This window comes from Eptatretus burgeri, chromosome 3 (genome assembly GCF_056783735.1).
Source record: "Eptatretus burgeri isolate ZD-2024b chromosome 3, Ebu_testis_v1, whole genome shotgun sequence".
In the NCBI taxonomy this organism is placed as follows: Eukaryota; Metazoa; Chordata; class Myxini; order Myxiniformes; family Myxinidae; genus Eptatretus; species Eptatretus burgeri.
Genome location: NC_140963.1, coordinates 26,526,023 through 26,550,130, shown reverse-complemented (window position 1 = coordinate 26,550,130; position 24,108 = coordinate 26,526,023). Strand labels below are relative to the sequence as shown.

General features: G+C 44.7%; 1 protein-coding gene across 4 annotated transcripts in view; it reads left to right on the top strand.

Moving 5' to 3' along the window:
- The window catches only part of LOC147029588 (5'-AMP-activated protein kinase subunit gamma-1-like), an 88,265-nt gene that overhangs the window by 8,236 nt on the left and 55,921 nt on the right, over window positions 1–24,108 (top strand). For all 4 annotated transcript variants that reach the window (XM_085872739.1, XM_085872738.1, XM_085872741.1 and 1 more), the window contains exon 3: window positions 12,508–12,589. In XM_085872739.1, the coding sequence (XP_085728865.1) occupies window positions 12,508–12,589 (82 nt within the window). The remainder of the gene's footprint in view (window positions 1–12,507; window positions 12,590–24,108) is intronic.

Genomic DNA, 24,108 nt, shown 5'->3' with positions numbered 1-24,108 from the left:
TATCACACTGATGCCTGAAAAAGTTTGATGACATTGCTGAACTAACAGAGAAAAGTGCAAGGGGTCTCTCAATTGCATCATATCTTTTGACAGCCAATAATCTTGTCCTCACAAGTCTTGAGGAGCCCTTTGGAGGCAAACCTTGAAATTTCCTCAAAAAGACTCAATTCCAATTTGTCTTGTATTTCGTGAATTTTCAATGTGATAAGACACCACATGCATCTTGGCAGTGAACAACGCTACCTGACAAGCCCACAGCTGCCATAGATTTATGATAAATGTACTAGGACAGTGACAGTGCTTTACAGTGCAGTACCACTAATTGAAAGGATTGATGACTCTCGGTATCATGATTAACTAAAATAATCTTAACACACCTGGACGCTTCCATTGCTTGGTACCTTTTGGTGTGGAACAGCTGACTAGAGCGCTTCCATTTTGATCATGAGCATCGAATCGAACACTTTTTTGTTTGATTTGAGGCCTCGATTTCTTCTTCAATTTGCAACTTGCTGTTTATCTCCAGATATTTTTTTTTCGACCCTAAATCATGGGCATAAATTGCTACTTAATAGTGATGACGGGGTAAGTCTAGCCCTGCAAGTTGTTGATTCTAGATGCTCTTTGCTGTGGTGCATTATGAGCATTTAATACATACATACAAAGCATGCTCCACAGCATGGCACTGCGTCCATTTTACCACTGGTACTCCAGGCCTCTCTCTCTGTCCTTCCCCATCTCTTAGGCATAGAACATTCCAGGCAACCAACCAAAAGAACCACCTCAGGTTAACCCGATGAGACCACTGTCTGGTGGACAATACCTGAGCACCACCGCGGCACACACTACTTTGAGTGTTTTTGCAGAGTGAAGTGCTTTTATGGTGGACAGAGTGGAAATCCTGCCACCAACCTCCTAGGAAAGGTTACCTACTGCAGGAAGACATCCACAGACACAGTTGGGCAACAGAAATGGATGGCCATTGGCTCACAAGGAACTCTTCCACTCTTTGACAGGTTTTGATTTTAGTCATGCTGGGTGTCAATCCCCATACACCCTCCTCACTAGGAGGACTTGGGTGGGGTGAGACAGTTTAGTCACCAATACTCGACAAGGAAAACGTTAGTACAGGTTTTACATGATACCTGTACCAAGTCACATATCTGATCTGGCCTGACCAAGCATTCTGGGTTGGGTGCCACCATACCAACCAGGCAGCTAGATAGTGCAGCACAGTGCAGACCTTCCCTCCTCAAACGATCCTCCAACCCAAGCCTCCGAGTAGCCAGATTACAGGCACGCACCATTACAAGCATTTAATCAACTGCCTTTGCCACGTGTTCTTTGAAATAATCCATGCTAATAAAAGGCAGTGTGTGTGTGTGTGTGTGTGTGTGTGTGTGTGTGTGTGTGTGTGTGTGTGTGTGTGTGTGTGTGTGTGTGTGTGTGTGTCAGTGTGTGTCAGTGTGTGTGTGTCTCCTCCATAACTACAAAACCTTAAAACCTAGCAGCCTGAAACTTTGCATGCATACCAAGAAAACACCAAGGAAATGCAAGTGAAAATTGGGTGTTTGAGTTTATTAAAACACTCCTTTTGAAGATAATTAACAGCCTTATTTAATTATATCCTTCATAAGGTGATTCTCGGTCACCTCGCTGTCTGGGGTCTTAAGGCGTTTCCTCGGTAACTTCGCAGGGGTCTGAAGCCGCCATGTTTTTGGCCTGCTCAATCATACTTTGACTTGGAACAGGCCATAACTTGGAACAAGCTGTTAATCAAAGCTACAAATCGCCGGGTACATTGCGTTGCTTATAAACGCCCGGAGACGTCGGCGTTCGTTGTTTGATTTCATTTCTGCACGTTCAATCGCCACGAGTATCTCTTAAATTAATAAGAATTACAAAATTTAAGCTCCAGATTCAAACTTACAGGCAGTTCCAACTCCAAAAAAAGTGTTCATTTGTCCAATTCGGACATATTTGACATTTCAGGCGTCTCCAGGAAGTGTACGTTTAATATGATGGTTCGGGGATTGCTAATCATGTGCCAAGGGAGCCGTTCCTTATCAACTGTTTTGTTGGAGTGCTTGTGTGAATGCTAAAGCCACTTGGTGAGCTCTCTCCAAGCTGCTTGATTGTTCATTTCAGGAAAAAGTACACATGCTTTCAATCTCACATAGATTTCAATCTCACACTGTACGTTTCCGCCTTTGTTGGGTCCCACGGTACCATGCGGTGGGTGCCTCGGGAGGTGTCATCCACTGACAATGTGCAATTTTATTTTTACAGAAAATCACTTTGTTTAACCTTTTTTGTGCGATCTCCTTTTGTAACCCACCTCTCACTTCGACATCAATACATGCAAAAACAACAACAACAAGGTCCATCCGACCAGGTGTTTGCCATGTTTGTTCTCGCTGTGAAGGCATAGAGTATAGATCGACATTTTGTGTTCTGTGGCCTGATACATTTTTGAATTGAATTTTGCTAATTACCCACTTTAAATCCTCTTTCAAAGAACGCTGTTTCAAGGTGAATCTTTGTCGTTCTCATTTACTTGATGCATGTGTACATTTGCACTTGTGTGTATGAACATAAACTGGACCACAATGGCATTTGGCACCGGTGTGTGTGTGTGTGTGTGTATGTGTATGTGTATGTGTATGTGTATGTGTATGTGTATGTGTATGTGTATGTGTATGTGTATGTGTATGTGTATGTGTGTGTGTGTGTGTATGTGTATGTGTGTATGTGTGTGTATGTGTATGTGTATGTGTATGTGTGTATGTGTGTGTATGTGTGTATGTGTGTATGTGTGTATGTGTGTGTGTGTGTGTGTGTGTGTGTGTGTGTGTGTGTGTGTGTGTGTGTGTGTGTGTGTGTGTGTGTTTGTGTGTGTGTGTGTGTGTGTGTGTGTGTGTGTTATTGGTTATTAGTCGTTGGTTGTTATCTCCATACAGGGGTTCCAGAAAGTGGAATGAAGCCCTCCCAGGTCTCAAAGTATCCACCTCCGTATGAGTATGTTTGTGTATGTGCGCACGTGTGTGCGGACATGCAAGTTGCTGTTGTCTGCTATCTCCACAAGTGGGTGGGTTTCAGGAGGTGAAACATAGATCTGCTATGAATCGCTGTGTTCATCACTTTTGTTAGTGCTATAGTTTTCAAATGAGGAGCTTGGAGCGATTCATGCATTATATGACACGATTTTCCATGATCTACTCTAAGAGACTAATTAAAGTATATCATTGAAATATTATTTCGGTTTTGAGGAGTGGATATCGTCTGAACTAAATAAGTGTCAAAATCTGTTGTGAAATCTGATAATTTAAATAAATAATAAGTCTTATAACTAAGCTGAGACACCGATTTACTTTAAGCAGGCAAGGCCATGTTCGCTCCTCCATACATACACAAGAAAATGTGAAATTTCCAAAGCATTAAACTTATATTTTTTGAATGTTTAGAGAATTATATTGAGTGAACAAAATAATTTAGGTACGTAACAAAATTAACCAGCTTCATTGAGCGATATGATTTCATGCATTCACTGCAAGACCTCACGCCCTGTCCCCGAGAGGAACTGCTTAACATCACGTCTGTCAGATCTGTGTCTATATTTTCAATATAGTGTTTTGTAAGGTGTTCCACAGGGAGTCAAAGCAAATCTGGTGAAAAACGGATGTTTTAAAATAAAGTTATAACGTTTGCGAAGTATCTGAACTGATGTACCACATGACACGTGCACAGACGAGCAGGCAAAATGGCAAATTTTCTGCAATGTATATTTCCGAGGGGGCTGAACTTTGCGATGTCTCCAGGGTTGTTCTGAATTAAGCTGCAACTCTTTTGTGGTTCAAGTCATTTTATTTCATTAACTGCTGCATACGTGGTGAAGATGGGCTTTAAAGTTAAAGCTATCCATTATGGTATGCAGCGACAGCCTGGCCAACCATTCCTAATCGACCATTTAATTGGAGTGCTTGCATGAGTGCTTAAGCCACTTGCCGAGCACCCATTGTCGACAGCGGTACCGCACTGGGTAGTTCCGAGCAAATTGTTCATGCTCTGCAGACGCTTTTGCCGAGCCACGTCATTCAGAGCGAGTGGTTCGTGCTCCGCCACACTGAGCGAGTAGTTCGTGCACCGTCACCCTGAGCGAGTGGTTCATGCTCCGTCACCCTGAATGAATGGTTCGTGCTCCATCACCCTGAGCGAGTGGTTCATCAGAGATGCCAACTTTTGGAAATCAGAATTAGGGAGGATTTGCAACCGACACCCAATAATGTGCGCGAAGCGCACATCTCGAGCGCGGAGCGCTCGACCCTTGTGGCAGGGTCCAGGGCCCGCCTTAGGGCCCTGGAAGCTCTGGGGTTCTAGACGCTCTCTAGTGCCCTCTGAGCCCTATTTTGGAGCATTTAACATGTTAAGAATTCCCACTTTTTGAACAAAAAAAGGGGAAAATTGTGCACTTTTTAATGTTACATGTATGTTAATATTAGTAAGTTAGGGGACAATCAAAGATTAACAAAAAGCACAAAAGAAGCAATATTTTTCTTACCTTACTGGCTGGTACTACTGCTGCTTGCTTTTTCCATGGCAGCTTTGCTGGGTGACAGCTGTGTGGCTCTTTTAGCCCTTCTGATTGTGTCTTTGCTGTATTCTCTCTGGTAGCAAGGGGTGCTATGAGCTAGTTTTTCAATTAAGAGAGCTTCCAGGGTTTTGACACTCAAATTGGGACGAAATTCAGTATGATTCTTCCGTACAAGACTGAGTGCCCGCTCACATGATGCGTTCGAATGAGGAATGACCAAGATTCCCTTCATCACTTTGCTCAAATTAGGATACTTCTTGGCACCAGTGCAGGGATCTGTGAGCTGTGAAATCCGATGCCACTGCTCATCCACTCTCACTGTCTCAGTAGCAATTGTAGCTATGGAGGCGTCTGCCTGGTAGTGAGCGAATTCACTCTCAAGACTGTCTATGTCACTATCACCGCCACTGAACAGACAGGGGAATTTCTTGATGAAAAACTCAACACAGTCAAACCCCACTTCTTGGTGTAGCTTAACATCCAGTACCTGAGCATGCTTGGCTAATTCATCATCTAGTGGCCAGGTTTTGAAGATGTAATTGCAGGCTTTCACATAATATGAGCGAACTGCACTGAAGAAACCTTGGATGTCTGACTCACTCAGAGTGAAGGTGGATTTCTTGAGACTCCTTTGTTCCCTTATATACAGTTTGGCATCGTTCCCAATCATGAGGTCCTCATCATTCTTCTGATGATTTCTGTCAGAGAAGGGTACATTTACCAGAGCAACCGATGACACTGATGGTTTCAAAAACCGTACGAAGATATCTTTCAGAAGACCATTCAATTCTCCGTGCAGGAGATGAATACAGGGTTCGTCTCTTTGGAGCAGAAGATTCCCCTTCTCAAAAAGCTTGTTAGCATATCGAAGGAAGAAACAATAGAGTTTTGTTTGTGGAGACAAGAACATCCTGTTGACACGTTTTTCTCTAGATTCCTGCACAGTGTTTGAGGAAGATGCGCTTTTAGTTGTAGAACTCGTAGTACACTTAGCCGCAGGGCGATCACACTTGCGTTTACTGCCAGCAGAAGAGGTCAGACTCGTCGTACCAGATCCAATTTTACGTTTGAGGAGAGAGCTTGAGGTAGGTGCAGCCAAGGAAGAAGACCTCTGATTCGAAGGTTTTGCTGAGCTTCTATCAAGTGATTTGGCAAAAGCAGAACTTAACTTGGGTCCTTCTTTGCCTGTAGATGGGACTATCACAGTCTTTCTCGACTCTGAAGGGATCTGCTTTGTAGATGAACGTGATGAAGGGCCGGTGATGCTACCTGCTCTCAGCATTGGTTTTGGTGCTGTCCCTGCTGTCTTCTTCGCAGCAGATACTGCAGTGGTAGTGGTGAATGCTGCTCCACTAGTGCTTGATCCTGCAGTGCCAGTACTGGCAGTAGATACAGTGCCGTCCTTCTTGCTCGTTGTTAGAGTCTTGGCTACAGTTGGTTGCATTTTTCTTCGTACTTCTTCTTTGAAGAAGAGGCGAAGTGGCTCCCACTGTTCAATCAGCCTGTCTAGGCACTGACCAAGGGACAGCCACCTTGTTGCGACATGCTTCAGAATCTTGTGTGTCGGGGCATCACAGAGTTCTTGCAGTGCTTTCACTCCTTTGACGCGTTTACTACTTTTGTCCAAGTAGTAGTAAATATCGATGAGAAAGTCATTTAATTCAATGGGTAAGGCCTGAGCCTCCTTCTTGGCCGTATTGTGCATCATATGGCAAGGGCATCCCATGATGTAGCACTCTGGATTTTGTTTGTGGATATAAGCAGCGACTCCTTTGTGCTTGCCCACCATGACAGAGGCATTATTATCAGCACAAAAGGAAACACAATTTCCCCACGGAATTTTCCTGTAACTGAACTCATGATCAAGCAGTTTGAAAATGTTTTCTCCAGTGGAATCTTGTTTGCACGCAGGCAAACTTAGCAAACCTTGCTTCACAATCCCAGCACTGTTGTCATAGTACGAAATCAGGACAGGATATAGCTGGGCCTCACCACTGTCATTGCTACCGTCTGTAGCTAGGCTAAATGGAGCTAGTCTAGCAATATCGGCAATAGATGAAGCAGTAACATTTGACAACTCACCAATTATTGCTGAAGTTTTTGTTCTTGCACATCCATACTTTGAAGCAACTTTTGAATCTGGAAACATCTTTTGAAATAGAGGTCCAGCATGATCTGAGACTGATATGGGCAAGTTATGTTCCACAATAAATCCACTAAAGAGAAGTTCCGCTCGGGTAACATCCTCTTCCTCGCTTGTCCCTTGTTTGGTGAAATAATTCAGAAGTGTACCAGTACTCGTGCTCGAAGATCTCTCCTTTGCAATGTCTGTGTGCCGTTTGCTTCCAACATGCTTCCGAATATCATCGCGACCTCCGTGCTCAACTGAAATATCAACGCTGCATACTGTACAATACGCATGATGAATTCCTCTTTCAGACTTTCGAATACACGGGTATTGGAGACTGTATTCGGTCTTGTACTTCTGAGACCATTTCTTGGTCTTCGTAAGCTTCTTTTCTGCCATTTCGTAATCAACATCGAGGGCTTGAAGCATCGGTAACTTCGAAGTCGATGTTCCACAGCTGCAGCGCGACTCGTAGAACTCTAGCGGCTGTTAAACACCGCACGGTGGTCGCGACCGCCGGGCTGGTACGGGGCCCAGCTGCATGCAGTGAGCGTATCGCATGCATATACACTGTGCATACATACCGCATGCACTGTATTGCACACATACCGCATGCACTAAATCTCAGTGCATGATCGCATAAGCGAGATCCAGACCCAATGTTTCGCTGCTCCTCATTTGAATTTGCAATTTTTTACGTACAATTTGGTAGCAGCGAACGTTATGGAGTTACCACATGCTATACGTAGCAGACGATGCTTTTCATTCAATTCTCATACTAGTACATTCTGATTAGTGAACAGTGCAAAAATATCAAAATTTCGGGAGGATAAGGATAGTGTTCGTAAGGGCGGGAGTTTGGGTGAATTTTCGGAAGCCTCCCGATGAAATCGGGAGGGTTGGCATCTGTGGGTTCATGCTCCATCACCCTGAGTGAGTGGTTTGTGCTCCATCACCCTGAGCGAGTTGTTGTGAAATAACACCCGATTTCTGAGCCATTTGCCGTATTAACGCGTTTTCTAAATTAACGAGCCAAATATTTTTCCACCCGTCACAGGAAGCTGTTTATAAAGAAGAATGTTTGGGGACATATCCCTGAAATGTTAATATAAATGCAACGTTGTTTTTTGTTGAAAGCTACTCAAGGTTTCTGGGCTGTACACATGAAGTATTGCAATTGGTAATCACACGGACTCCAACCTGCCAATTCCAGAAAAATTATCAATATCGGCCAAGTGTGTGTGTGTGTGTGTGTGTGTGTGTGTGTGTGTGTGTGTGTGTGTGTGTGTGTGTGTGTGTGTGTGTGTGTGTGTGTATGTGTGTGTGTGTGTGTGTGTGTGTGTGCTGCTCATAAAGCACAACATATTCTTTCTGCTCGCTCCCCTACCCTCAGGTCTGGGTCTCTCTCACTCTCTGACTCACTCTCTGACTCACTCTCTGACTCACTCTCTGACTCACTCTCTGACTCACTCTCTGACTCTCTCTCTGACTCTCTCTCTGACTCTCTCTCTCTGACTCTCTCTCTCTGACTCTCTCTCTCTGACTCTCTCTCTCTCTCTCGCTCTCTCTCTCTCTCTCTCTCTCTCTCTCTCTCTCTCTCTCTCTCTCTCTCTCTCTCTCTCTCTCTCTCTCTCTCTCTCTCTCTCTCTCTCTCTCTCTCTCTCTCTCTCTCTTTCTCTCTCTCTCTCTCTCTCTCTCTCTTTCTCTCTCTCTCTCTCTCTCTCTCTCTCTCTCTCTCTCTCTCTCTCTCTCTCTCTCTCAGCTTGTCTCTGTCTCTGGACATATCCGGACGGTGTTTATGTTTATGTCTCCGGATTCCTCTGGGCGGTGTCTGCCTCCGGACGCGTCCGGGCGGTGTCTGCCTCCGGACGCCTCCGGGCGGTGTCTGCCTCCGGACGCCTCCGGGCGGTGTCTGCCTCCGGACGCCTCCGGGCGGTGTCTGCCTCCGGGCGGTGTCTGCCTCCGGACGCCTCCGGGCGGTGTCTGCCTCCGGACGCCTCCGGGCGGTGTCTGCCTCCGGACGCCTCCGGGCGGTGTCTGCCTCCGGACGCCTCCGGGCGGTGTCTGCCTCCGCACGCCTCCGGGCGGTGTCTGTCTCCGGACGCCTCCGGGCGGTGTCTGTCTCGGAACAGCTTGGCTCTGGATGCGTCCAGGCGGTATCTATGCCTGGACAGGAGTTTTTCTCCGGAATTGTCTGTACAGGAGTTTGTCTCTCGGCCGTGTTTATAGTATGAGTGGTAGAAAATGGATTTCAGGCATCATTTTGTTTCAATCTTCACCGTAATTCTATGCAGAATCATTTTGATGAGGCAGTATGAATCGTAATTAACGCTCCACCACACATCTGCCTTCCATTCCCCCACCCCACCTCACTCTCCCTCCCTCCTCGCTCCCCACCCTACCGCCTCTCTCTTTCCCCTTCCATCGCCTCCCTCTCCCCCCTCTCTTTCTCCTTCCCCCTTCAGAATTACCGTCAGCAAAGCGATGGGTGATATTTATTCGTGTTAAATAATTCCCACCAGCGCGTGCGCACGATGCAATACATGCTTACTCCAAATAATGAAAACCAACATGTGCACAAGCCCACACCGGTTTCTATTATTAAATACGTTCCACCAGCGCAGTATTGAATGAAGAGATAATAACTCGTTTGGGGATAGTTAATATTTATTTATACATAATTACCTTTGCCACCAAAGGTGGAAGGTGGTGAAGTTTTCACCCCAGTGTGTCTGTTTGTTTGTTACTTGCGAAAATCGAAGATTTTTCAATTATATTGGTTGGTTGCATGTGTTATTCTGTCTGTTTTATATGTATGGCAATCGCCTGCAGGTCACAATTTTAAACCAATCTTCACGAAACTTCACAGCATAGTCGAGTTCATCATAAGCAAGACGCCTATTTAGGTCAAGAGGTCAAAACGTCAACATAGGCCAAATGCAAACAACTTTGTCTAATTTCTAAAATCCTCAATTTTAATCCAATTGACTAGAAATTTGAAGAGAATTTGGATATCAGGTCACTGAAATCCACCACCAATTATTTTTGAGGTCGACATAGGCCAAAAGGTCAATATAGGCCGAATTTCTAAAATTGTCAAATTTCATCTAATTGACTCGAAGATTCAAGAGGTGTTGCAAATTTTGTCATTGAATTGAAGCACCAATTATTTTTGAGGTCAACATATACCAATGGTCAACAACTGAAGTGAGATTTCTAAAATCCTCAGTTTTCATCCCATTGAGTTGAAATTTGATGAGGATTTGCATATCAGGTCAATTAATTCAACAAACAAGTATTTTAAGGTCAACATTTGCTGATGACTCCTCCCTCTACAGTACCATCTGTCATCCCTCAGAACGTCAAGCAGCATCTTCTTCGCTCACTGCAGATCTGGGTAAAATCACAAACTGGTCTAACACAAGGAACATGTTTTTCAATCCGGACAAATCTCACACTCTCACGATGTCTCTCTGAAAGGACCATTTGGCAACCCCCCCCCCCACCCCATACACTTTCTCAACAATCCTCTGGAAGAAGTCCTTTCTTTCAAGCTTCTGGGTCTCACCATCTGCCATGATCTTTCCTGGGAAAGCTACATTTCCAACCTGGCCTCCAAAGCCAGTCACCAACTGGGAATCCTCCGTCGTGCAAAGTCCTTCCTCGGCACACCTGAACTCCTGACCACATACAAAGCTTTCATCCGCAGCCTGATGGAGTGCTGCTCTCCCCTCTGGGCCCATCCTCCTGCCTCCCACCTTTCTCGGATTCATGCTGTGGAAACCAAGGCATTTTGGATCATTGGCATCTCCCGCGATGAGGCTGAGTCTTTGGGCCTCTCACCGCAGGCAGGTCAGTGGTCTTTCTGTCTTCTACCGTCTCCTCCCCGGTCTCGCCCCACTGTTGTGTCTGCAATTTGTCTTCACAATATTTCTGCAGGGTGCTCAAGGTCAGCCAACAAACCCCTTCTGGTAAAACTACCAAAATCACGAATCGCTGTTCACCTTCACTCTTTTATTCCTCTTTTTCCCTGCCTTTGGAATAAACTTCCTCACTCTGTTCAATCCCATTCTTCCCTCCAGGCCTTCAAAACAGCTGTTCACAACCATCTCTTATCTTCCCCCATCCAAATCCTCGATCTTTTCTCCCCCCGTTAATCCACCCCAAACCCACCTCCTTCAAATTCCCTGCTTTCCTTCCTGAAAGTCCCTGTAATGTCCATCTTGTATTCCCCATGTTCCCCGTCCCATCCCTCTCCCTTCCACAGATCTCCTAATGTCTCTGTGCCCCACTGTTTTGTCCTTCCCACTCCACCCCTCTTGTCTCATGCCCCCCTTGCTGTGTGTTGTGTGTTACCTCTCATGTGAGCCTGGAGAAGGTATACAAAAAAAACATGCACCAAAAGATCAACGTCGGCCGGAATTTCAAAAATTTTCAATTTTCATCCGATTGACTTAAAATTTGAAGAGGATTTGCAAATTTCGATTTTTAATTCAACCACCGTTTATATTTGAGGTCGAAAGGTCAAAAGGTCAACATAGGCCATATTTCTGAAATCAATAATTTTCATCCAATGTACTTTTAATTTGAACAGGGTTTGCGTGTCGCCGAGTTGAACCATCAACTATTTTTGAGGTTAACATAGGCCAAAGGTCAATAACGTAAGTGAAAAATTTTTAATCCTCAATTTTCATTGAATTGATTTGAAATTTCAAGAGGATTTGCATACCAGGTCATTTAATTCAACCACCAATTATTTTTGAGGTCATATTTGTTTTTTGGATTTTGCAAGTATCGTGCGATGCACACACCTTTCTTGTTTATTTGTTTGTATGTCAATTGCCGACAGGTAACAATTTTAAATCAATCTTCACTAAACTTCACAAAATGGTGGAGTTGGTCATCAGCAAGAAGTCTGTTCGTGGGGCAACTTAGCTTAATATAGCATAACAATTGTGCAATTTGTGAGGAAAGCACCAAATTTGGCACACTAGTAGCCTATCATATTATGAACAGATTTGGATGTTTGGCAATCTCAAATTTTTGATGGCAGTGGAAAATGGCTGCCACAGCCATCAGCGGCTGAATTTGAGATGGCCCAATATCCAAATCTGTTCATATGATAGGCTACTCGTGTGCCAAATTTGGTGCTTTCCTCACAAAATGCACAATTGTTATGCTGAGTTGCCCCACTATATTGATTTTGAGGTCAAAAGGTGTAAACAATCAATATGTTGTCGTCATTGGTTTAAAAAGTGGGGGGACATGTCCTCCCCCCCCCCAGTCTCACACCCATTGATGCCCATACCCTAAATCAATAAAGGGAAGGACATGGTGTTCTTTCCCAATTGTTTGTTTTTTTGCCCTCAAAGAAATAAAAATAAATTCAACGACCAACATAATGTGTTTGTTCCATTGCCCTCGACTTTACGATCCATGCATGTTATACAGGACACCACTTTGTTCGTTGGTCTGCAACACTTGGCTGTGGATTTGCATGAGTTTGTGTGAGGTCCGTGTGGTGCTGCTGATGCAGTGCACTTGTGGGTTAGAGCAGCAATTTGTAATGTATTCTAGAGTGCCAGCAATAGCTCACCTTCTCTTTGCAGAGGACACCGTGGAATCATTAATCTTCAACACCTCATGCTTTGTTTCATAAAGTCTTCCTGGGTTGAGAAACCCAATTTATCACCTTCACTTCCACCTGAACGTCATTTGTATTTTTGCAATTGAATTGCATGTTATCTTCCTGGTGTGGACATAACTGACCGATATTTTTTATCTGCAGGTGAAAAAAGCATTCTTTGCATTGGTGGCGAGTGGAGTGCGAGCCGCCCCACTGTGGGATACAAAAAAGCAGGAGTTTGTAGGTGGGTTAAACCCCCATTAAGAATTCCTCATATTTCGAGGAGACTTTCGTCGTTTGAGGAAGTACTATAAAACAATGTTCAAGGAAGACATCATGACAATGGAAGAACATTTTGATGATACACTTAACAGTATGTTTTGTACTGGTGGGAATGGGATTGATGGGATTGAGAATAGAAGATGACTACATGGTCTCTGAGTCTTCTGAGTTTGTTTTAAGGGAACATTGTAAATTATTTCCTCTGCCACTGAAGGTGGACGGAGGTTATGTTTCATCCCTGTTTGTCTGTCTGTCTGTCGGTCAGATTCTAATGTCATGAGCAATCTTTGGTAGGTCATGGGTGATGAAGGTTGTCGTGAAGTTTCATCGGAATTGTGCACATCGTTTGAGAAGAAAGCAAATACATTTTTGGGGAGGCAACGCACTCCCCCACCCCAACCCCTTCCGTAAACTCCATCTGTAGACCCCTTCAGACCCCGTTTTTTTATGCCATCACGGATGATGAAGGTTGTGGTCAAATTTCATTGAAATCATATGTGTAGTTTCTGAGAAGAAGTTGCAAGTGTTTGTGGACGGACGGACGGACGGACAACGTGCCGTCCCATAAGCTCCCCGGATCTACTTTACAGGTGAGCTAAAAACTATCCCTGGGAATATTATAACAAACAAACTACTGATGAAAGCCGTCCTGGGTTCAGTGACGATTCTGAAGAGAGCCCTCGGCACAAAACTTTGAGAACAGAAAACTTCACAGCTTGGTCCATGAATCGTGACCCCTTATTGAAATGAAGGTAGATACTTTACACCTGTCCTGGTTGGACTCCATTACACAATCTGAAACTCACATTTGTAGATAACAATCAACAACACACACACACACACACACACACACACACACACACACACACACACACACACACACACACACACACACACACCACACATTCACAACACACCACACCACACACATGGAGATCACCCCCACAACACACCACAACACATACACACACACACACACACACCACATGCACACACACAGACCACACCACACACACACAGACCACACACACACACACACACAGACCACACACACACACACACACACACACACACACACACACACACACACACACACACACACACGATCGGTAAATATCGGCAATTTTTCGGGAATCAGTAGGTTGGAGAGAACGTGATTAACGACTCCAGTACGTGCAGTGTCCAACCCAGAAACCTTGAGAAGCTTTCACCGAAAACCAAGGTTACATTCATGTCGACATCTCAAGGATATGATTACTAACACTAACAGTTTATAAACACCTCTCTCCGTGTGACGGGTGGGAAACCATTTGTAAAACAAATCCGAGAACCAGGTGCTTTAGAAACAGGCGCGAGGACAAAGGAAAAACATAAAAGAACCTCCATGAGGGAGGGATGAAACTTTCCCACCAGGAGACCCGCAACAAGCATGGCGTGTCCACGTGTCCACACACCCACGGGGAGTCCGCACAGATCCAAATCTACCCACATGTACCATGTCCGTGTGTGTGCTCTCCACGTACCTCTCTCTACCTTGTAGTAACTGTCGACTGGACACCCCGATCAGGACACGAACTGGACTGGACAGCTCGGTAAGTGGGTTAAACACTCAATCAAGCACTCCAACGGAACGCCTGGCTTGGCAAGCGATGACCAATTACCGTCGATCCAGCTACGCATCGGGAAACGTCCATGCAAAGTCCGAATTGGACAAATCAACACTTTTTGGGGAGTCGGAACTGCTGATACTTTCAAATCTGGAGGTTACATCTGAGTTATTCATGTGCGCAAATGAAATAAAGCCACGAACGCTGGCATCTCAGGGGGTTTATAACCATTGCAACGGACCCAGCGATTCGGAGCTATGATGAACAGGCATTTGATAATATGAGTGAGGAAAGTGAAAAAAAAATCTTTATCGTAAAGAAATTACTGCGGCCTTTTACAAGTCAAGGCGTGGTTGAGTCGGCCAAAAAAACATGGCGGCTTCAGTCCCCAGCGAGGTTACCAAGGAAACGCTTTGAGACCCCAGATAGCGAGGTGGCCGAGGATCGCCTGCTGTAAGATATAATTAAACAAGGCCGTTAATTATCTTCAAAAGAGGTGTTTTAATTAACACAAACACAATTTTCACTCTTGCACTTCCTTGGAGTTCCCTTCCTCTGCATGCAAAATTTCAGGCTGATATGTTTAATGGTTTTGGAGTTATGAAGGACACGGACACACACACACACACACACACACACACACACACACACACACACACACACACACACACACACACACACACACACACACACACACACACACACACACACACACACACACACACACACACACACACACACACACACACACACACACACACACTCACACACACCAGTTCTCTGTAATGTGTGCATGTATCTGAAAATCATAGAAAATAACAAGAGCTGCGCCTATCTCCCCCAAATTTTGCAGACCTGTTGGTAGTACCAAGAGTTAGGTCATTGGTATAAACAAAATCCCATCCCTCCCCCCCCCAACTGTGAGGGGAGTGGGGGACAACTTAACAATGGTCCCGAGTGCGAGTGTTTTTAGTATCCTGTATCTAATAAGCGAATGCCGTCGTTTGTCTGTCCGAGTGTGTCCCACTCTGAAACATGGAAACGCTTCTCAAGAGAGAACAAGGACAAATGTGTCCAAGAGCCGCGTCCGAAAGGCAATAACAACAACTTCCGATATTTCGTCACGTGCCTTGATGGAGCCAATAGCGAGACCCGTCAGGGAGGCTCCTGTTCATGACGAGAAAATCGTGTATTTACGAAATTACAACACATTAAATGGAATAATCTTTAAATAGTAACGTGAACTTTTCGAAACTTTAAAGCAAATGTCCGAATATATTTAAAAGTTGATGATAGACGCGCTGAAAAGGAACCGTCAATGCGAGGATGCGTACAGGTGTTTAGTATTTAAGGAGATGCGGATCGTGTATATAAAAGAGCCGAGTCCAAAAGGTTTTGTCTTCAGAAGAAGAAGAAGAAGAAGAAGAAGAAGAAGAAGAAGAAGAAGAAGAAGAAGAAGAAGAAAAGAACAACAACAACACGAAAGATATATATATATATTAATAATGAGATGCTTCAAATTAATCGGTTTTTTTTAATCAGACAAGAAATTGAACCCAGGTGGTGTATAGGCAACAGACTGCTGCCTCGATCACTTCCGATTGTTTTTTTTTTTATTTCCTTCAAAGAAATAAATAACCTCCCATTTTTTAAAGCTCTTTCAACCAGTTTTTGGAATAAAAGGGTTCCATATTTTTAATATCGTGGCACAGTATTTTCACCATGGGCTGCATCAATGTACTTGCAGCATGATGATGTACTCGCAGGCCATGGTAAAATGATGTACTGGCAGCCCATGGTGAAAAATACAGTATTTGTACACCATAAGAGGAAAACAAGCCTTATGTAACAAGCTGCGATGTTAACACCGCAGATGGGATTTTTTCTGGTGGCTCACTTTTGTTCAATTGCCCTCAAAAGCCTTCTTCTGCCAAGAGATGTTGGCCGACTGACAATAACACTTTTAATAGCATCTGCTGATGCAGTGAAGCGCTTAACACCCTGCTCCTTTACAGTTGGAATGCTCTCCTCATCCAAGTGTGTCAACACACCAACTTCTTTCAGTCGCAAGAGGAAACGATTTTTCTTTGCTTTGAACCCCAGTCAACATTGAGGTGTTTTCTCTGCAACCTTTGTCACAAGAATCTGGGTAGTGTCCTCGGATTCTTCCAGCCAAAGGGCAATGCATCCATATCACTTCATTGAGAGCATCACAGCCTGCATTTAGTGTTCAGGTCAAACATCTGTTTGGGGGTGAATGTTGTTTTTATCAAAACATTCACTGCGAGAACGAAATGGTGTAAGGTACAATGACCTCAGAAAAATCCGACCACCTTCGCGACGTGTTCTCGCAACTTCATCTCACATTACAAGTGGACCGATAGCTGCTCAATTGCAAATGACGAGACAGGCTTGTCAGCAGAACTGACCAGAAACCATCTAAGGAAGTGACACAAGGAAGGGCAAGCAGCACACATTGCTACCCTGGAAGTGTACGAGTGGAAAAGTGCTAATACAACTACTCTTGTTCATCCGTACAACACATGCCTTCTGCAAGCGAGGCCAAGCACACTATTTATAAAAGATGATCATGTGCAGTTTAATGCCACTTTCATTGGCACCTGACTGTAATGTGGTTGTGAAGAGGATAAAAATGCTAGCCACATACCAGGGCAATAATAAAGACGACATCAACAGCAGTCACTCAACCAGGGCTGAACATATCTATACACGAGCAATGGATGAAATGTCACCTGTGAGACTATGTTCTTTCCTGTTTGTTGCAAGATCAATGCAGTCTAAATTATTGGTTGGCTGTGCCTCCCTTTTCTTCGTAGTATTACAAACATTTCCCCACCTTTAAAATCCACAGCAGTTAAAAGGTGGGACTGTATTTGGATCTCATCCCATGTGGGACAGCTTGCCAGATCAACTTTTGGCAGGAATCAATTGCAAGCTCATGAATGCCAGTGAGCCAGATATGCATACATTGATTGATTCCTTTCTCAAGATTCCTTGCTATAAGGGCAAGTAAAGCTTTCAGGTGCCCCGACACTGCAGGTAGCAGTGTAAAAGCCAACACTGCATTTAACAGTGGGCAGTTCTGTGACTTTCACAAAATGTAACTTGGGGAAAAGTACACAATTTCAGATACAAGTCAGAAAACACTTCTGTTTTTTTTTTTAATGTGGAAAAACATGCAGGGATGGAATCTCCAAAAAAAAAAAAAACAACAAAGGAATGACAAAATGACAACCTGGGAAAGACTCCACAATCCTTTGAAACGTAATGGCATCACGACATCTTTTGACATTTTTGTCACATGTAGCAATAGTAACAACTGTATGAAGATGTCTATGTTGGAGGTCGTTGTACATTTGTAGTGTGGGTTGGCATAATTGTGTGTTTTATTTGTTTTGGGATTGAGACAGAATGACGTCAGCATCCAGTGAATAGTTTTGAAGGGCGTTAACATGGGGAACCCCCGAACTTCCACCCCCCCCTCAACGATATACAGGATCTCGTACAAGTCCCTTCCTCATTACCCTTAATGTCCCATCCAATGTTCCCATCCGTTCTGTCTCCACTCAGATATCCTGCTCCCCTGTTGTCCTTCACTTTTGGAGACCCCTATTTATTTTGTCCGCCAACATGACAGAATTTTTCTTCACCCTCTCTCCTTTCTCTGTTCCTTTCCTTATATTCTATCACCATACTCCTACATCCTCCCATCCTTCCTATCCTCTTCCCTTCTGTTCCTTAACTCAATGTTGGCATTTCCAATTTCGTCCCTCTCCATTCCCTCCCTACCCCGTGGAAGTATAATAATTAGATTCCTCATAAAGGGATCACATGATCACATCTGTTTACGTAAGGAGGAGGTACTGCCTGATTTGCTTGAACAATAATAAACGGTATAAGGAAAGCTGAATTTGGAATACTCTTTTCAATAACCGGTGTGACCACCTGTAAACCGAAATGAAAGTCTCAGCAGTCCATTCTGGCGCATTTTCTTTCATAAATTATGCATTTTGTCATACATTTCAATCCATGAGACCTTGCACTCCACAACAGAGACATTACGGCAGACAGTGACTTTTATAGCAGAGTTTCTCACACTGTGCATGGGTAAATGGCGTTCAACAGGTTGTGGGTGTACAACACTGAAGTATGACATCACGTTGGCATGGCAATGTTTGACTGGTTCCAAACAAATGAACCTGGAAGCACAATTGCTTTGATCAAACGAGCTTTCGATGTTGAAGCATCACTAGATGTGGCTGCCACGTCGATTATACCTCACTCGTGAAATATTTTTGTGACCAACCAAAGAGGAGAGTCAGAGAGATAATTGATGAATATTAGGAAAGAGGAGAGAATCATTTTAAATTGGCAGGCACATTTATTTGATTTGATTTGAAGTACCATACTCTCTAAAGAGTATTGGAGCTGCCAAAACAGTTTATTGGCAAGAGTTGTACTAGGTGGTTTGCCATTGTCTTCACTGTGTTGTTTGTATTGTGCACTATCCTTTTAAATACTGAGCATCAAGCATGGAAGCAGGAAGTACCATTTTAAAATTATTTATATGACTTGGATGGGGTTTGAACCACCGACCTACTAGACTCAGAATGGAAGAATTGCAGCTTCCTCAACATGGAAGAAGAACATGGCAGCTGCAAACACGTGAACTGGTGCTTGGTTGTCTGTTTGCAGGCTGACAAAGGAACTAAAATAAAGAAACACTACATATATACATACATATATACATACGTATATACATACGTATATACATACGTATATACATACGTATATACATACGTATATACATACGTATATACATACGTATATACATACGTATATACATACATATATACATACATATATACATACATATATACATACATATATACATACATATATACATACATATATACATACATATATACATACATATATACATACATATATACATACATATATACATACATATATACATACATATATACATACATATATACATACATATATACATACATATATGCATACATACATACATACATACATACATACATACATATACATACATATATATATACATACATATATACATACATATATACATACATATATACATACATATATACATACATACATATATACATACATATATACATACATATATACATACATATATACATACATATATACATACATATATATATATACATATATATATATATATATATATATATATACATACATACATACATACATACATACATACATACATACATACATACATACATACATACATATATATATATATACAAACATACATATACAGAGTGGGGATAACCTTGGTTTTGTGGTATGGTGCAGAGAATGAGGGTGAGTACGCAACTTCTGCGACGTCAACTTTTCGCAATGATTTCAAATTTGTTTTGATCGAATTAAATTAGCAGACAGGAAGAAATCAAGGAAATTTCATGTGAAAATTTTTGTGACTTGTGTGACGCCGGCACACATTTACGGTCTTGAAAGGGTGGCACTGACAGAGAGACAACACCAGAGGCTGCAGGTTTGTGAGAACAACTGACTCAGGAGGATTCAGGTCAGGTCAGGTATGGGAGCATGTGCCAGAACAGCGCGTCGCTGCGTCCACTTTCCGCCGGTACTCCAGGGGCCTCCGTCTGGCCATCCCCCAGGCAGATGCCAGGCCCATCCCCATCTCCTTGAGATGATGGTCAACCTGCTGCAACCATGAGGCACGTGGTCGGCCCACTGGCCTCCTCCACTCATGAGACTCCCTCGCTGAGAGAATCTGGTGAGCAGGATCAGCGTCAGGAAAACGAGCCACATGTCCATACAGCCGCAGCTGACGCTCACGGACTATGCAGGTAACAAATCTCATCCGAGTCTCTCTCAGCAACCGCTCGTTGGACACAAAATCCGACCAGCGATAGCCAAGGATTCTCCGAAGAGACCTGGGTACCAAAGGAATTGTCTCCGTCTCAGATCCTTGGTCAAAGTCCAAGTCTCGCACCCATAGAGCAAGACTGGAAGTACCAAGGACCTGAAGACTCGGACTTTCGTCCTCCCGCACAGGTACCGGCAGCGCCACACCCCATGATCCAGTGAATCCATGACTCCCCAGGCCCGACCCAGACGCCTATTGACCTCCGGCTCACAACCTGCGGAGACATGAATATCACTGCCAAGGTAAGTGAATCTATCCACGACCTCAACATCCTCACCACAAACAGACACAGACAGGACAGCAGCACCCAAGATGTCACCGAAAGGCCTGATCTTTGTTTTGACCCAAGAAATCCGTAATCCCAACGGCTCCGACTCCTCATTCAGCACCTCGAGGGCCCCCAAGAGGATGTCTAAAGTCTCCGCAAAGATGACTGCATCATCTGCAAAATCAAGGTCCGAGATCTTGACATTGCCAAACGATGCACCGCAACTTGATCTCTCCGACATCCTCCCAAAAATCCAGTCCATACAAGTGCTGAAAAGTGTGGGGGCAAGTACACATCCCTGACGAACTCCAGTAACAACTGGAAATAAGTCAGAGGCGGTACCACCACACTTCACAGCACTCTCAGTACCAGAGTAGAGTTCAGACATCAGATCGATCAGTTTCCCTGGCACCCCACCAACACCAAGAATCCTCCAGAGGACATCCCGATTCACTGAATCGAACGCTTTACAGAGATCAACATAGGCTGCAAGCAGCCCCTGCCGAAACTCTCGTCTGCGTTCAGTGAGGACACGAAGAGCAAGGATACGGTCAATCGTTGACCTCTTTGGTGTAAAGCCTGACTGCTCTGGACGCTGGTGCTCAAGCAGATGGTGGCGAACCCTATCAAGAATTATCCGAGCAAAGACCTTGCCCGGCACTGAGAGCAGCGTCACCCCTCGGTAGTTGTTGCAGTCTTGGCGATCACCCTTCGCTTTCCAGAGAGGGACAACAAGGCCCCTCTTCCAGTCAGTTGGGATGATGCCTGTGTTCCAGGCAGAGCGCAAAACTGCATGCAACGACGCGAGTGCAGCATTCCCACCAGCCTTGAGAAGTTCAGCATGCATGCCTCAGATCCCTGGAGCTTTTGTCTCGTTTCAACTGGTTCACCGCAGCCCGTGTTTCCACAAGCGATGGTGGACCACAGCTGATTCGAGGGTCAGCAACAGGGATTGTAACACCCTTGACGTCCAACTCGACAGCTGGGGGATCAGCCTGGTACAACCGTCAAAGTAACCGGCCCAGCGGGCCTTCACTTCAGACTCCTCTGTCAAGAGCCTACCACTCTCTGCTCGAACTGCAGTGCTCCGAGGGATGGGCTTGGATGAACGTAATGCGCGAATTCCCCTGTAAGCGGACGAGAATCACCTGTCCACAGGTGATGCTCTACCCTCACAGATTCCTCGCACATAGGCCTCCTTGTCCACCCTCAGTGCACGTACAGTTTTACGCCTCAGCTCCCTGAACAGCTCAGCTCTGCCATTCAGCCTGGCCCTGCGACTCTGGTCAATGGTATCCAGTGTCCCTTGAGAGACAAAATTCTTCTTTGCCCTGCGGTGAACTCCAAGGCATCCACCGGCAACATCAAGGACGGTGGTCTTGAAGGTGCTCCACAACTCTTCAGGACCCCCCAAAGCACCCAGACCCCCCAAGTGTCCACTCAGCCTGTTCGCAAACTCCTCAGCTACTCTCTCATCCCTGAGCTTGGCAACATCCAGCCTAGGCTGGGATGGTACCATTCTCCAGGATTTAAGGTGCAGCTTTAGAGTTGCTACAACAAGCCTGTGGTCAGTATTGAGGAACTGAGCACCGCGGTAGGCGCTGCAGATCTGGATCATCCTCCAACGACCGTCAATGAGGACATGGTCAATCTCCTTTGCCACACCGCCAGCGTTGGAATACCAAGTCCAGCGATGAGCTTGCGGGCGCTGAAACCATGAACCAGCCACTCCTAAGTCCATGACTTCTGCAAAGTCAAGGAACTTAGTGCTATTCTGGTTCATAGTTCCTGACCCATGGGGACCAACACACCCTCATAACCATCCCTATCAGTTCCAGTCGATGCATTGAAATCCCCCAAGACTAGAAGTGTATCTCGCCTGGGGCACTGATCAACCACAGACTCGAGTGTGGCGTAGAATGCATCCCTTCACGGTAAGATCACTCGCCTCAGTCGGAGCATAAATAGAGACCAGGGAAATGACACCTAAGGAGTGACGAATCCTTAATCTCATAATACGCTCGTTGACCGGTGTTACCTCAATTATCATTGGGGTCAGCTTATTGGACACAGCTACAGCAACTCCTTGGGTATGGTAACCATCAGAGCGACCAGACCAATAGTAGGTGTAACCACCCACCATTATCTCGCCGCAATCCGGTCTCCGAACCTCAGAGAGAGCTGCAATCCCGATGTCCAAACGCTGAGCTCAGATGATAACAGAGACAGTGATCATCCTCTCTTAGGGATAGGACATTCCAGGCACCCACCCGAAGGGACCGCCTCAGGTTAACCCAAGGAGACCGCCGTCCTCCAGGACGACACTCAGCACCACTCCGACACACTCTCCCGCAATCTGACCCAGGGATGTTACCCCGTGGTTTCCCTCCTATCAAAGATTGGGGGTCCCGAAGGCTTTGCCCCAATCCCATCATCCGGTGAGCTGCCCTGCGAAGGGAAGCTGCACAGGAGGTACTCCCACGGAGTGGGTTTTCAGATTTTTTTGCGTTTTTGCGTTTTGCGGAATGAAGCGTTTTACGGTGGCTGGAGTGCAAATCCTGCCACCAACCTCCAAATAAGAAGTAACCCAACTGCAGGAGGACGTCCGCAGACACAGTTGGGCACTAGATATGGATGGCCGTTGGCTCACAAGGAGCTCCTCCGCCCTTTGACAGGTTTTGTTTTTAATCCTGCTGGGTGTCCATATCCAAACACCCTCCTCACCAGAAAACCTGGTGGGGGAGACGGTTTAGTCGCCGACAACCCGACCATGGAACAGGTTAGTACAGGTTTACATGGTACCTGTAGCAGGTCACAGATCGAACCTGACCTGACGAACCTGACCTGACCTGACCTCACAGATCGAACCTGACCTGACAGGAGGATTGCGGGAGTGAAAATTGTGGAAAGAAGAAGGATGGATGAACTGAGGAGATTGGTGTGCAGATGAGCTTGATGGGGAGATTGGTAAAAAAAAAAAACCAGCTGAAGTGGGCTGGACAATTGGTGTGGATGGAGGAAGAGAGAATGGCAAAGAGAGTGAATGGGTTGATGGAGCAACAGAGGAGGAAAAGAGGGAGACTGTGGTTGAGATGGGAGGATTGTGTGAGGAGTGATATCAATAAGGTGGGGGTAGTTGGAGAGTGGAGAAAGATGGCTGAGGACAGAAGGAAGTGGAGCAGTGTAGTGGGCAAGGCAGATCAGAAGCTTGGTACCGTTGGACCATTACCCCTTATTAAAGGAAGAGAAGGAGGATGAAGAATAAATCATCATATTTGTTCAATCCGTCGTTGTTTGACATTTGGTTCCTTTGGAAAACGATAAAAGCTGCAGGTATGACTCTCCCATTGGTGATTATATAATATGGAATGAAATACTGTCCCATCTTCACAAAGCTATGGCAGCCATATTCTATGACAGTGTAAAACCAAGCCATGCATTGTCATGCTAACATGATGTCATGCTTTGATGCTCTTTTGTGGTGCATTGTTTTTTTAATCCGATTCAAAAATTGTTATGGTCCATATACTGTGCAAATGTATACATATATATACATATATATAAATATACACATATATACATATATACATATATACATATATATATATATATACACATATATATTG